The 15,300-nt window shown below is 38.2% G+C and overlaps 1 protein-coding gene across 1 annotated transcript in view; it reads right to left on the bottom strand.

Annotated features, from left to right (window-relative positions):
* The window catches only part of PPEF2 (protein phosphatase with EF-hand domain 2), a 141,282-nt gene that overhangs the window by 5,367 nt on the left and 120,615 nt on the right, over positions 1-15,300 (bottom strand). Inside the window, exon 16 of the mRNA XM_086949276.1 lies at positions 13,113-13,200. Coding sequence (XP_086805402.1) covers positions 13,113-13,200 — 88 coding nt within the window. The remainder of the gene's footprint in view (positions 1-13,112; positions 13,201-15,300) is intronic.

Below are 15,300 nucleotides of genomic sequence, written 5' to 3' on the forward strand. Positions count from 1 at the left end.
ATTTAATAAATGTATTTTTTTAGTCTTGTAGACCAAGTAGTTTCTAGGTAAAACTGTGATTTGGGAGTTTTATACTCATTTAGAATCATCCATGTGTGCGCTCTTTTTGAGAAGGAGTCTTTGTCCTTCAACATCGAGGTTTATTTTGTTATTCTGTTATTAACGTTTATGAAAGACCCAGGTGTTATAGACCTGTCTCAAATTGAATGTGCTGAGAACTTATCTAACACTGTAAGTATTTCCCAAACTGCTTGTTTTGATTTCAATGTATTTCATGCCGAGTGATTGACACATTGGGCTGGAAGTATTTCTTTTTATTCTTTTCCATACTTTTATATATTGGTCCTTCATTAACCCCTTGGCCGCGGCGGTAATTTTGCCATGGCGCTGGGGGTGAGGGGGGGTGTCGCACAGCGCCGACATGCTCGTGACGGAACCACTTTGTCACGAGCCACGGGCAAGCTGTGCTCATGACGGAGTGGTTCCGTCACGGCCCCGCCCGCTCATCAATTCAGCCGCGCATGCGCGTAATTGATGCAGTGTGGGCGGAGCGTAAGCGGCGTGACGGAACCACTCCGTCATTAGCACAGTGCACACGTGGCTCGTGACGGAGTGGTTCCGTCACGAGCACGGAAGGGGTTAAAATTAGCTGATTGGATACCTCAAATTCTAAACTAATTTGGGCTGGTGATGCATTTACAGGGAAGCCAGAAAAGAAGCTTGAATGTTTTAGTAGTAACATTAGTTAAAGTGATAGAGCCCTTACTGCAAAGTGCATCACTGCCGTAAGTGATGCTAGGCAACAATTTAGCATTTATTACCTTTAGCAGAGGGAGATAGCTAGGACCTCTCAGGGACCTCTTCAAAGTACGAAATGTCATAAGTAAGGTCTTGCTTCTCCTTAGCAAGTACATTTTATGTTGCCGGAATGAGCCCTTATCATCAAATAACACTCCCAGGTACTGGTAGGTCTTCAGTTGCTCTAGTTGATGGTTTTGCATATACCATTTATGTTTATATATTTTTTTAATTTTGTTATTGACTTCCATTACTTTTGTTTTAACCTCGTTTTTTACCATGTCATTTACCAAGGAGTATTTTGATATTCTATTTATAAGACTTTGTAATCCTATCATTGTTTGTCTTAATAAAATGACGTCATCAGCTTATAAAATATTCCATCTATGTCTTCTTTCATTCTCCAATGTGTATGTTAAATCCGATAAGAACAAGTTAAATAGATAGGGCTCAAGAACACACCCTTGTTTTAATCCTAGAGAGGTATCAGTTTTACTTGATAAATATGAACCATCACCTATTCGAACTCTGATCCCAGTGTTGGAATACAGTAATTGAAGTGCTTTTAAGAGGCAAGCTGGTTTATCTTGTTTCTCCAAAATTTCTCAAAGGATTTCTGATGCACACATTTAAAGGCTGCTTAGAAATCCACAAAGCATAAATATAACTGTTGTTTCCTCGATTCATATTTGTCAATTAATATTGAAAGTGCTAAAATGTTAGCTGCCGTGCTTGCCCTTGCATTAAGCCTGATTGATTTTGTGGAATCATCTGCTTCACTGTTGCCCATTTTGATAGCTCTAACAGGAAAGTTCCTGCCAAGAGCGGCGATGTAGGTCCATGCTGGAGGTGTATCTTGTAGAAACCGCCCATTTAAGTGCTTAGGTATCTGTGAAGTTTGCAAAAAAGATGCATTGGCTAGATGCATCCTGGGATTTTGTTCCTGCTACAGTTTTTCAGTATCAATATTTCAGATTCTTAATGTAAAATATGACTAAGAAGATCTAGCATGTTCAGACTTTCCAGGTTGGTCGTTTGTGACTTTGTTTGAGTCATTACAATTTTTTTAGTGCAGGTAGAAATCTGTACAGGAAAATCCCCTTTTGTATTGGCGTCTGTGCAATTGTGGATCAGCCACAAGACTCACCTAGGTCCCACATGTCTCTCTGAAACATTTTCACCATATTTCAACTTTGCAACTGGTTGTCTCATTGATTTTCCTTAACCCCTTCGATGCTGATGACGAGCTCAGCTCGTAATCGGCCACGGGGGGCGTGTGCGGATGACGAGCTGAGCTCGTCATCTAACGCGGCTTTTAGAAAAAAGCCACGTAGCGCGAAAATAACCGCCGCAGCGATGCGGTTAAAGATATATTTCTTTTTTCCAATAACTTTGAAAACAACTAATTTTCTTCCTTTATTTCTTATTAAAGTTTTCTTGATTAACTCCAAATTACCTTTTGTTGGTTCATACGCTTGGAAAATTATAGGAGCATAGCCACAGCTTACATCAGGACCGTGGCCTCTCTCTTCTATTGATCAGACGTCTATTTTACAACTTGGAGGTTTTCATGCTATGTAAGTTAATCAATCGCATCCAGTTTTCAGGGAAATGATAGGCTCTCCTATTGTTTAATTTGAGCCAGGGCGTTTCGGTTCTTGGCACCGGTACGCAATTGTCAATACTGGCACTTTTGAAAATCCACCAAATGGTGGCACTGTCGGTCTAATCTAGAGATGGTGGTATTGTCATTGGCAGTGCTGGCCAGTGCTATAGGTGGTGCAAGCTACAGCAGCCCCTGAGAAGAGCCTTGGCACTTTCCTTTTGCCAACTTAAGCACTTGAGTCTCCCATACTCCCACATGCCAATTCCGAAAGATATCTATTAACTTTAGGAACACTTACATATGGTTCCTGCTGTAATGTGAGATCTTCTGTCTTCCCCCCAATCCTGATTCATTTGGTTTATGGGATTTTCTCTATGTCTCACACCTCTCTTTTTGCCTATTCCACTTTGTTTTGGCTCTTGCTTCATGGCTTGGCAACTCCAGATACTCTATTAGTAGTTGTAAAACGTCTGGTATTGTGTATCACACATATCTTAGCCTTTGACTGTTCAACAGTCGCACAAATCTAAGCCTGGTGTGCTGCTCGGTAGCAAAGATTTCCCTTCAATTAAAGGTATTTTTGGGATATCAGGACACTGTTGCAAAGGAAACTCTACTCCTACGTCCGCTGCAAATAGACACAATGACCTTGGCCTAGTAGACATGGGTGTTAGGCTATAATTTAGCTTGATAGTTCCCTAGTTGAGTCAAATGCAATAGTTAGTGAGGAATCTATCAGGATCTCATGCTGGTAGACATTTATCTATAAAAGGAACTGATGTAGTAAAAGGAGGACATACATTTACTTTGCTATTGGAATTTTGACTGGCAGGTGAACTGAACCTTCCCTTCCTGGTAATGATGTTACCACATTGTTAATAAAATTAAATTCCAGAAATCTAACTACTCTTGATTTGTTAGGTCATGGGATTGCACTGAATTGCAATAGGATGCATTAAATTCTTGACTACTCGAAATCAGTATTTATTTCTTCTTTATTCATTTGTGATATATATATTATTGATGGAAGTCTGTTTACCATTGCTCTTCATATAACAATGGCCCAACACCTATGTGTAACTTATTTAATCCTATTTATAGTTGCTGTGGGATGGATCAGATGACCTTGACAAAGCCCACGGATGTGGGTGACATGGCTGTTTCTGTTTGCCCTTACCACACTTTTCCTTTTGCACGTTTGCATTTTGCACATTACTTTGGAAAACATGCAACAAGAAATAAAAAACAGTGAATATGGTGCACCGCAGCCTTGCTGCTTCTTTTAGAACTTACCACCCAACCCAGAATCTGCATTGAGATTATCTTAAAATGGGTAAAACCAAAAACAGCTCCCACATAAAAAGGAAAAAAATAATGCAAGGCTACATCTACCGCAGTGGTTCCAGGCCTTACTGAAAGCACCCACCTGTGATACCATGCAAGTATAAAATGTAATTTTGCTAGTTATTTAAAACGATGGCATATAAAAAAATTGCCATGATTTAAATGTACCAACAATAGTGATTTCAATATTTAAAAGATAACTCCCCCAATTAGTTAATTTGTCGCATTCATTGGAAATTGTGTGTAGTAAGTTATGGGCTGGTTTGACTTAGTGCTACGACAATAATTAACAATGACTTTAAAATGTGTGTTTTCTGTGACTAGTGGTCTGCACAAGAAAGCTTCTCCCTTTGTGGATTAGGTTTCTTTCTATTTTACCGTTTGCATGGCTGTGCAGCATTCAAAAACAGCCCAAGCTCATCTGAACTAACTGCTGAAACTATAGAAGTTTAACGATTAGACAATGCTGTGGATCAGGGCCAATGATGGCTCCAACATTACAAAACTTTTATTTGTTACTCCTTTTTTCATTAAGAGCAATCTACTTTCAGAAGATGGAATGTTCGAATACCATTATGGCCCTTCTGCTCAGGGTATATCAGTTTTTAAGTGCCCCCTCCCTCGTGGAAGGCACTCGCCTGCAGTTCGAGCCTATAAGTTTGTTGAAGACCTTTAACAACTGTTTTAGCCCTGGGTAGCTGGCTGTAGTACTATTCACTGAAAACAACATAGGTTAGCAAAGGCCCCAGCAGCCCCGGTGGGGTGGGGGGCCCAACCCACAAGGGGCCCCTAATCCTTCAAGGGACCCCATTTAGCCCAAAGTCAATAAATTACTTTGAGGATTGGGAGACTCGGGGGCTCCTCATTACATTCTGCAGGGGTTCCCATCATTTTGGGTTATACCACTAAGAGGCTGATTACGATCTCGTCCAGAAAGCATTCCTACCAAATCGGTTCCAGAGTACTTTCCAAACTACTCAAATTGGGGGAGTCCGACTGAGCGATTTGGAAACATCCGGATGCTTCTGAATACGATTCGGTCGGACTCCCATTGACTTCAATGGGAGCCTGTGTTTCAAATGAGAACACAGGCTCCAATTGAAGAAAGGGATGGCTGGGGAAAATCGTTCACCATGTGGCGGGCACCACTTGGTGCCTACTGCACTGTGCATTGTTGGTAAGGGGGGTCCCTTGTGTACCCTCAGGGCACCGATTTGAAAGGCCCTGTGTGAAGGGAAGCCCCCAAAGACAGATTCCGGCAGCCAATTTGTTATCTGTGTAGTCTCCTTTTGTAGACTTCCTCATCCAGAAATCCCCAGTTTCTAGCCCCCTTATATTACATTTATAAATGTAAAATTCCAATAGTCCTTATTCTGTCAATCTCATTTAAGTTCATAAGCAGCATATTTTGCTCACCTTAGTTTAACTCAGGTGTGCAAATTGATTTGTGAATCAAGCTCCTTGTGTTTAATAGAACACGTCAACTTAGTCACAAGCCTGTTTACTTTGAATAAAGCCAAGTCCCGTGTCTGTGGGCTGGCGGGCAAGGGCTGCTGGCTAGGGTCCCCCAATGTTCCTTTCCACCAACCTTTACATGGCGGGTTCACTGTCCTGTAATGGCCAGCGGGAAGGAACATCGTAATGCCTACTGCGGTGCCTGGTAGGCACTACCATTATTGTAGGCATTACTCAGCGTCCGATTGACTGGCGGGCTTCTTTAGCCAGTCAAATCCATGGCAGTCAGGTCTTCCGAGTGCCACACAGCTGCCCGCCATCTAAATGTGGCAGGCATTAAAGTTGGTTAAGATGGCACCCGCCATTGTAATCAGGCCCTTCAACTGGATCAGTGACAGAATATCGAGACAACAAATATCGTCCCACAAAATTATCGAAAATTGAATACCATTCATAGAAATATCAAGTCCCTATACGTACCTATGAAATCAGTGTCAAAAATATCTAATCTTACAAATAGTGAAAGCAAAAATATAAAAAACTAAAATAATGTGACTTCTAAATAAACATTTACCGTGTCAGAAATATCGAAAACAACATCGACTACATAAATATACTTAAAACAAGTAGTAAATATGATTACAAATTACTAAAAACACAATATTTAAACCAGCAAACAATAACTATATACAAAATAATAATTAAAATATATAAATAAACAATATAATTGTTCTTCACCAAAAACTTAAATATAAACAATATCAACATAGTACTACTCTAAAATATACATTACACATATTTAAAACACATTTCAATGTAATTAACATTGATATTAACAAACAATATTAATTGTTTTTAAAACAAATAAATATAATATTAAATAAATAAACATATATAAAAGACAAACATACAAAATATATTAATTAGCATTTACCAAATGAGGATATAACTGCCAATTGTTTTTTTTAATCAGCCTAAACCAACCAATAAAACTAAACTATACACAACTATAACCATTAAAATAGCTTAACCAATTTAAAAAACAATATAAAAGCTAAAGTAATTAAAGCAAATACATTTAAAAGAAGCCAAACATTTTAACAGGGGGGAATATCTGCCAGTTTTTTTTCATGCAAAAGAGAAGGCTGCAAAATATACAACTATATAACTTCATCTTCAAGTAAGTATCAATTGTATTTAAAATAAAAAGTAAAATAATTGTTACTTGCTAAAAGATTAATTAACAATGTCTAACACACTTTTAAAGGTTTCTGCTTTTAAACAGATTATCAAACTTTCTTACTGAACACCACCGACAAGTGCACATCAAGCACTACAAAATAAAGTAACTATATTTACAAATCAACTATAAACTTACTCCAACAGCAACGCCAAAACCTGACCTAAACGTCATCAAACATTAAAAATATAACACATGCAATAAATAAAACTATGTTTTCTATTCCATCAGAAGAAAATTGTTGAAACAAAAATATCAAACTCAAAACTTCTCTGGAGAACATACAAATACGTTTGGAAAAGAAATACAAAATCTATGTTTAACTATATTAATAACGATTTTTTTTAGATTTACTTTATTACAGTAAATAAATATATATAGACAGAAGGCGGAAAATGTATAACATCACAGAATGGGAATCTGTTATTGTGTTACATTGAATACACCTACAGTTAATGCCTCTACTGAAAATATTATTTGGAAATGTGCAAAATATTTTTCCAATACATGTTATGAGAGGGCAACTACTAATGAAACGGTAGTCATTAACGTAAAAGAGAATAACCACCCCCAAATGTTACAGAGATAGAATTGAGAGAAGTTTTGGAAAATATAAGAGAAGCAACCAGTAGTACTGACAGTATACTACGCCAAATACCTGAAAATATACCAGGTCAATTACCACCATTACACACCTGAAAACCATTTGTAACACACACTAAAAAGGCAACCAGTGACACCCCACCTGCTCCTAAAACATTCAGAGATATAGACACACCATCACACCTAACAATAACCCATAGAGAGGAACCCTTCCTATTATATAATGAAGAAAAATGAACTCCCTTAATGGACTACTTCAAGGACACATGGGGTGACAGACTCCGTAGATCAGGACACAGATGCCAACTAAATTTCCAGATACCATGGTGGAATGTCTATGACAGCATCTTAGCACGGGAAGCAAAAACAAACAAAGCAGTGGAAGAATTGGCATAATGCCTTCCAGTCCACACTAGGCAGAACTCAGCCTACACTATACAAAATACTAGAAGTCTTCCAAAAAGAACAAATCTACAAAGAACTTAGAATAGAACATCAGTTACTAAAATCTACCCTGAAGTAAGTAAACAAACAAAAATAATTATCAGATGCTACAAAGCAAAGTAAGAATATTTATAAATAACACAGGACTAGACTACTAAGGGGTCGATTACGATGCCATCCGGAAAGGCTCCAAACGGGAATCGGATTCAGCAAATCTGATTTGAAACCTATGTTTCCGACCAAATCAGACACCTTTCCGGACGACCGATTACAATGCAAGGAAGCTGTGTGAGCTGTCCGAAATCGTTTCAAAGGCATTCCGACAGACCGAGTCGTTCAAGCCATTTAATCCAGCTCTATGGATAGCTTCCGAATGAGAAATTACAATGACCAATTCGGACAGCTGTTCCAATTCAGTTTTGCCTGACACAAAATGGCCATCGGAATCTGACTTCGAGGGCCCCCTTCACCCTGAGGTGTCGGGTATGAGCCTGTGGGAGTACCCATTAAAGCCCCCGGGTAAACCATGCACAGTGTGGCTGTCATCAAGGGTTGCCCGTCACAGGGTGCATAGTTTTCCTCCAACAACCCCTTTTTCAATGGAAGCCTGTGTTCTCGTTCGGAAGACAGGCTCTAATTGGAGTCAATGGGAATCCTACCGAACAATGTTGTGAAGCATCGTAATCGGTCAATCAGTCGGACTAGCAGAACCAGATTCGTTCAGAGACGATTCCGAAACCGATTCAGTCTGACGAGTTTCCTAACGAGATTGTAATCGGCCCCTTGGAAGTAATAGCCAAATTTATTCTTTAATCTACATGTAAGACCTACCACATAACTTACAAATGACATTATACAATACCAGAAAAAATTAAATAATTTTCTTTAATACTAATAAATAATAATTATTTTTTCAGTGAACAAATATTATTAAAATAAGCATTACTCACTGACAGAATAATATTAATACCAGCATTTTAAAAATATATGAAACTATTAAACAAATAAAACGAACTAACAAACTATGCATAAAAAAATAAGTACATCACATATTTTTCAACAAAACAACATATTAAATACATCAACATAACATTATTTCAAACATATGACATTTCCCACCCCCAGTAAATTAATACATTTAACATTCGATTTTGTTACTACAGATCTCTGTCCAAATCCGCCTAAAAATAGTAATCCACCAAAAAGTACTTACAGCGAGAATAAAATGCCCAAGAAAATTCAAAAATGAATAAAAATAAAAGGCAATCCCTTGAAGTAATCCACAGTCACTAGGTTCCATAAAAAACCTAGGGAAAGATTTAAGGAAAAGAACGCCTCCAGTAAACACAAAAACCAAGGAAATCTATGTAAAAAAATGAGGGGCTGATTCCAATCTTGCTGCTGCACCAGGTCCGCCCGCTGCTGTACTGCCAAAGCCGTGGTCAAACCGGCCGCCAGATTAAGAGTTTCCTCCTGTCTGGTGGGCTGGTTTTTGGTGATCCTACGGCAGTGCCTCAGAAAATGGACACCGTATTAGGAACATCAAAAACAGTTCCTGCACGGCATTAACTGTTAAATATATGCCTTGCAGGAACTGGGGTGCATGCATACAGGTGGGCACATGTTGTGCTCCTCTGCATGCATCTCCATACAGAGTGGCACAGAGGGCCCTTTGTTCATGGAGTAGGAACCTCCATGACACCGCCGGCGGGGAGGAAACTCGTAATATGCTTGGCAGGACCGCCACCGTCCCAAGCATATTGCGGCCTCCTGACGGTTCTCTGGTGGCTCTGGCGAGACCATGGCGGTCTAAGTATCCTAATCACTGCCAGCGCCGTGCCTTCACGAGTTAGGTGGTTTGTGGATAGCCAGACTTGTAATCGGGCCCTAAGATTATAAATAAAACAAAATCAGATTTCCTTAAACAACGAAATGCCCAACTTTACTTAGAAACACCTAGGAACCGCAAACCAGTAACAAATAACTGAAATACCCCCGTACAAAAAACTGCATTCCCAAAATAATACATACATAGTATTAAACTACACAAAAACAGTTATCAACACAAATCCAACACATAAGTTACATAATAAAACACTTTCCTTCCAATAACACATAAGACAAAAGAACACACAATAGCAATATAACACACAAAAAACGTATCAATACCAAAACACACATCATTTACACGCCTTTACTACATCCCCCAACCTGTCCAACTCATACAAAATGGTGAAAATGAACTTAGCTGTATCGATGAACAGCAACACCAAACCGTGACTTCTTTCTTCCAAAAATAACACCAATAGACTTCTAAATATAGTTAGCAGTAGAAACAATGCCCCCTAATAAAAGTTAAAAAAGGCTATCTCTCCATAGGAATGAATGGGAAAAAATGGCAAAATGTTTAATAAAATAAAATATAAAAAAATGTAAAATATATTACTCATGCACAAAAACGTTCTAAAACTTAGTGCAAAAATTGTAAAGTATATATTGAATAATGTAACATTTGGAACAATACTTTATATATACTAATAATATTAATTAATCCTAAATAGCATTTGCAAAATGTATATAAAATTAGTTTAATAAATATATAAAACAATGTTTAAAAAAAGTGAAATGTATATTATTAAAAATGTATTCGAAACTATTATTATGTATGCACATAAAAATTGACAATTTGTTATGAATTAACTATATGTCAAAATTACAAAAAACTTGCAATAAGTGTTATTTATTTCAAAATAAAATATGTATACAATATATATGTTTTTTATTTTTCTTATACTTATTGATGTAAAATAAAAATTGTAATAAAATGCATTTTACCATCCAAATATAAAAGCAACTGTTACAAAGTATTTCACACTACAAAGAAAAAACATGCTTAACAAAAATGAATGTGTCCATCTGTAACAAAACTGCTGCTCATGTGAAGCGCTCTGATACCTGATATTTTCGGGTCTACTTCCCACTTTATAAAACTCTAAAAAAACAAAAAACCCATAATACTTACAATTCCCACTTCACTACAAACTAAACACATATATATAACACTAAATAATTAACAGTCACAACATAACTCCAAAATTACTTAAGTATGGGAAGATGTTGTACAGTAAAAGGGTCCAATTTACTATTCCTACCACAATATAAACTAACTTGCGGAAGGTGATGGACACTAAAGGTGCAATATTTGCCATTCCCACTCCAATATAACCTATCTCAGGGAAGCTGTTCTAATATAGCTCAGGGAAGGTGATGGACACTAAAGCAGGATTATTTGCGATTCCCACTCCAATATAACATCTCAAGGAAGGTTTTGGACTTTAAAAGGGTTCAGTAATACTGTCTCACTCCAATATAACTTGACTCAGGGAAGGTGTTGGACACTAAAGGGACAACATTTACTATTCCCACTCCAATATAACTTAACTCAGAGAAGGTGTTGAACAAAAAAGGATAACAATTACAAAAAATGTATATATATTTTCTCCAGTTTTCTCCTTACATTATTTTTTTTTAAATTGCCATTTTTCTAAAACTGAAAACCTTTTTATAAAAAATTGGTTAAATAACATTAATATTACCTTTTAAAGAAATATCACATAATATAATTTATTTTAAAAAACGTTTTTTTAAATTCTACTTTTTTAACAATAAACTTTGAAATATTAAAAAATTAATTTAGATATGTCCAATTTACTTTAAAATATTCAAAATGCATACAACATTTTTAAAACTGAATAAATATTAAGTAATATTAAAAAATCTCTCCACCCTTATCGCCTATGAACCCAACATTCCATTCCTAAATGTCTTTAATTTTTTTAATTTTAAATATTAAACATCAAAAAATGTTCATCAATACATTCTTTTTTAATTCATTATAAACCTTACATCCAGCTACTACATTTTTGGGGGTTTTAATTAAAAAAAAGTAAAATAATTTACTTAAAAAAAGTAACACTAATACATTATTTTTAAAATACTCACCACCCCTATCCCTTATAAACCCAACTTCCCACTCCTAAAAAATATATTTCTGCAAATAAAAAATATATAAACAATTTCAATTACAAAAAATACTCAAAATTAAAAAACATTATTATAAATAAAAACAGCATATAACATTAATGATGCAATATGCAAAACACCATTTAACACTAAAAAACTATTGGCCTCATTATGATGGCAGTTAGATAAGCGTCTAACCTCATCATTTCAGCCACAAGATCGTCCGACAAGGAATCAGTGGTCCCAACAGCCCAATTACGATATGATCACTGTGCAGGTGGTCGTAAAATGCTTTTTACTATTGCTGTTTGTGCTGCATCCTAGGAATGTGGTGGTGCCTGCCACATGGTGCATGGATGTTTGTAGGGGGCCAGGTGTGCCACCATGGCCACTTAGCAGCGGCCCACGAGGACCTGGGGCCCTGCTGGGGGCCCCCAAATTCCATTTCTGGCAGCCTTTTCATGGCAGAGAGACTGCCGTGAACAGGCTGCCAGAAACTGATATCCTAATCCCCACAGTGGTGCCTCTGCAAGCACCACCTCCCGTGTAAGGATTAGGCTACGACCGCCGCCCTGATGGACTCCCTGAGCCTGGTGGAGGCGGCGGTCTTTCCACCCGCCCTAATCGCTCCAACCGCTGGTATTGTAATACGGCAGTTGGACCGAAACCCTGGATGTCGGGTGAGCCGCCACCGATGGCCTGTCAGTGGTGATCCGCCTGACATCGAAATTGGGTCCAATATTATTAAGACCATTATAAACTATCTCAATATTAAATACATCAATAGTTTGAAGAACACATAAAATTATACTTTTGACTGTGATATTTAAAACAACTATCTTTATGTGTCTCAATAGTCTTGACTTGATATTTATATAACACAATGGTGCTCATTGTGATGTTGAGTGGAAAGCCTCCACCCAACACTGTCTCAGATTTGGGACTGACCTCTTGCGGTCGGCAGTACCGATCACCGGATTACAATGAGACCGCACACTGTTCATCGGTTTCCCATTGTTTCATATGGGAGCCTCTGTTATGCCCGAGAACTGTCTGTAAACACAGGCTCCTATGGGGAAATGAGGTGTGCGTGTAAAACCCTGCAGCTTGTCACAGGCACCCCATGGTGACTGCCACACAGTGCAGGGTTTTACAGGGGGGTACCTTAGGTCACCAACCGAAGGCAGCGGAGGGCTTGGGGGCCCTGCCAGGGGCCCCATAGTCACTTTCGACAGCCTTTCAGTGTCGGAAAGGACGGCGCAGAAAGGCTGTTGGAAACCGACATTGTAATCCCAACGGCATAAATGGTGTCCATAGGGGGTTACGGTGAGGTTCCGACAGTTAGGAATATTCTGCGAGTCAGTCGGAACCAAGTCAGAATGACCAGCCGGTTCACTTTCCACAGCGAACTTCGTAATTGGGCTGTCGGACTGTAAACTGACAGAGATGGTCAGAAGGACTCTGACGCTGTCAGGAAGCTTCCAACCATTGGTCGGAGGCTTTCCGACCAACATCGTAATGAGGGCCAATATTCTTAATTTGAATACCACTTCTACTATCACAAGATTGGATTTAAGAAAGTGACTCTTAAGCACTGACCTGAATTGTCACTATCTATGATCCTGAAAATCGTCTCCAGGTTGGACCGGTGTCTGTAAAGTGCTTCCAGCAAACTGGCATGCAGGTGCTACAAAGCAAAATATTACAAAAATGTAAGTATGTGAAAGGTTTATTGTATAAAAACATAACAGATATCCATTACAAGAAATAGCCTGGACATAAAATGCAAGTGTTAAATCCTTCTCCATAATAAATTTCATAATAATGTCAGCCGATAATTTTTCATTGAAATAAAGGTAAGATCGATTTAAAAATGTTGTCAATATCCTAATGAATTGGGCGTCTGTAGCAAAGAAACAGAAGCAACAGCATCCTGGTTAGTTCTGCAGTTGGAAATAATAAATATAGTCATCAAATATTTCCTCCTTAAGTCAAGTGGAGCCGGATATGTACAAATAATGTGTTCTATTGTTTCTTCTTTATAATTACATAAACAACATTTCTTTGACAACAGCCACTTTCGATTCCAAGAGCTTTCAAATGGACACAGTGGTATAAGCTTAAGAGGAAATCTTATATACTTTAGCTTACAGCTGGGCACCAAATTATAAGCAAGGTATATTTGTTTTACACCAATATATGAGTCGATTGTATGATGTGCATGTTTATATTGTGTTGGTATTAATAGATCGATAGCTCTGGCATTTTTTATTCTGGTTGATATTCTTTCTTAGAGTCTTCCGTTCGAGGCAAGGCAAATTGTGGAAGTGTCTTACCGTAAGTAAATTGTTTTCTGTAATTACCCTGTAGTTATACGTACTACACTGGAGACAAAGTAAAGATATATTCTTAACCTTTTGACTTTGCTGGCCCCACTTAATAATTACTGGAATCTGAGAACCCCCACTGAATCATTATTGGAATCCCGGGTACACCACTGAAGCTGTATTAGTTTATTCAATGGTTCATTGGAGTAATTGTGAGTTACAATTTGATTCACAAGAGCATTTACCATTATGCACTTCAAAAATAACTCAGAGCCTCATTATGATGTTGGGTGAAAAGCCTCCAACCTGCTGCTTGAGGCTTTCCGCCCAACATCGTAGGTTTCAGTCTGAACCCTGTATTAGAATGACGACGGCCAGAGTGAAACCTGAGGGGGTATTCAGATGCAGTTCTGACAGGCTCAAGGAGCCCATCGGAGAGTTGAAACCACCATAATCCCCTAATGACGGTGATCCAGGCTCGGCTCTGCTGTCTGGATTTTTATGGCACTTTCCAACAGCCTTTTAATGCCAGCCTTTCTAACATGGAAAGGCTGTTGGAAAGTGTCTTTAGGGGCCCCTAGCAGGGCCCCTTTCCCCCTGGCCCTCCCCCATGGTTCCAAGGGGTGCCTATGGTGCACCCCTAAACACCCCTGCACCATGTAGTAGGCACTGTTCTCAAACATCCATTTTACTATGGCAGCTTTGTTTCACTTGAAAAAGCAAACAGGAGCACTACCACTTAGCCCTTGAAGAGTGCTTGCAGTTTCTGGTGCTTAGAGGAGTTAGGAGTCATTGCATCTTCTTTCTTCTTGTTTTCAGATAAAGTCTTCATCTTTAAGAAAGAGCTTAATACTCACCTTTTTAAAGAACACCGCATCATAATGCGGTAATACTCCAAAAAACCAGCTATCCTCCTATCACACATTGATTGGGTCTTTGTATATGTCCCCACAGCACTTCCCTGCCTTCTAGCAATGCAATAAGTGCTATTTTTGCACCATCAAACATTCCCTTGAGGAATGTTTAATAACCTTGTTAGATGAATACAAAGTACATATTTTAGGGGAAACAATGGTGCAATGCTACTATTTAGCAGTGGCATAGGGTACAAAATCTTAAATCCAGCAAAACCAGTCAGAAAAAATTGGTGCCCCATGGCAAAAATTATGTATTGTATTACATGTACTCTTTATAGTTCATAACCAATAGAGCTTGTCTTTATTTACATTGTATTTAGAGGAGGAAATTGAAAACAAATAACTTCAGATTCCTCTGCCCCGGGCATTGAAAACTGTTAGTCGTTGTTTATAAGTAAAAGTTGCAAAAGGCAGAACTCCAAATATACATTTCTGTTAGAGACTTCTAACCGCGGATTCCTCACCTTAAAATATTCCCCAGGTGTCAGACTGTATGCAGGAAATCTTGAGCAGTACCTGTACGAGCTAGTAGGTGGCATTGAT

This window comes from Lissotriton vulgaris, unplaced genomic scaffold (assembly GCF_964263255.1).
Source record: "Lissotriton vulgaris unplaced genomic scaffold, aLisVul1.2 SCAFFOLD_1644, whole genome shotgun sequence".
Lineage (NCBI taxonomy): Eukaryota > Metazoa > Chordata > Amphibia > Caudata > Salamandridae > Lissotriton > Lissotriton vulgaris.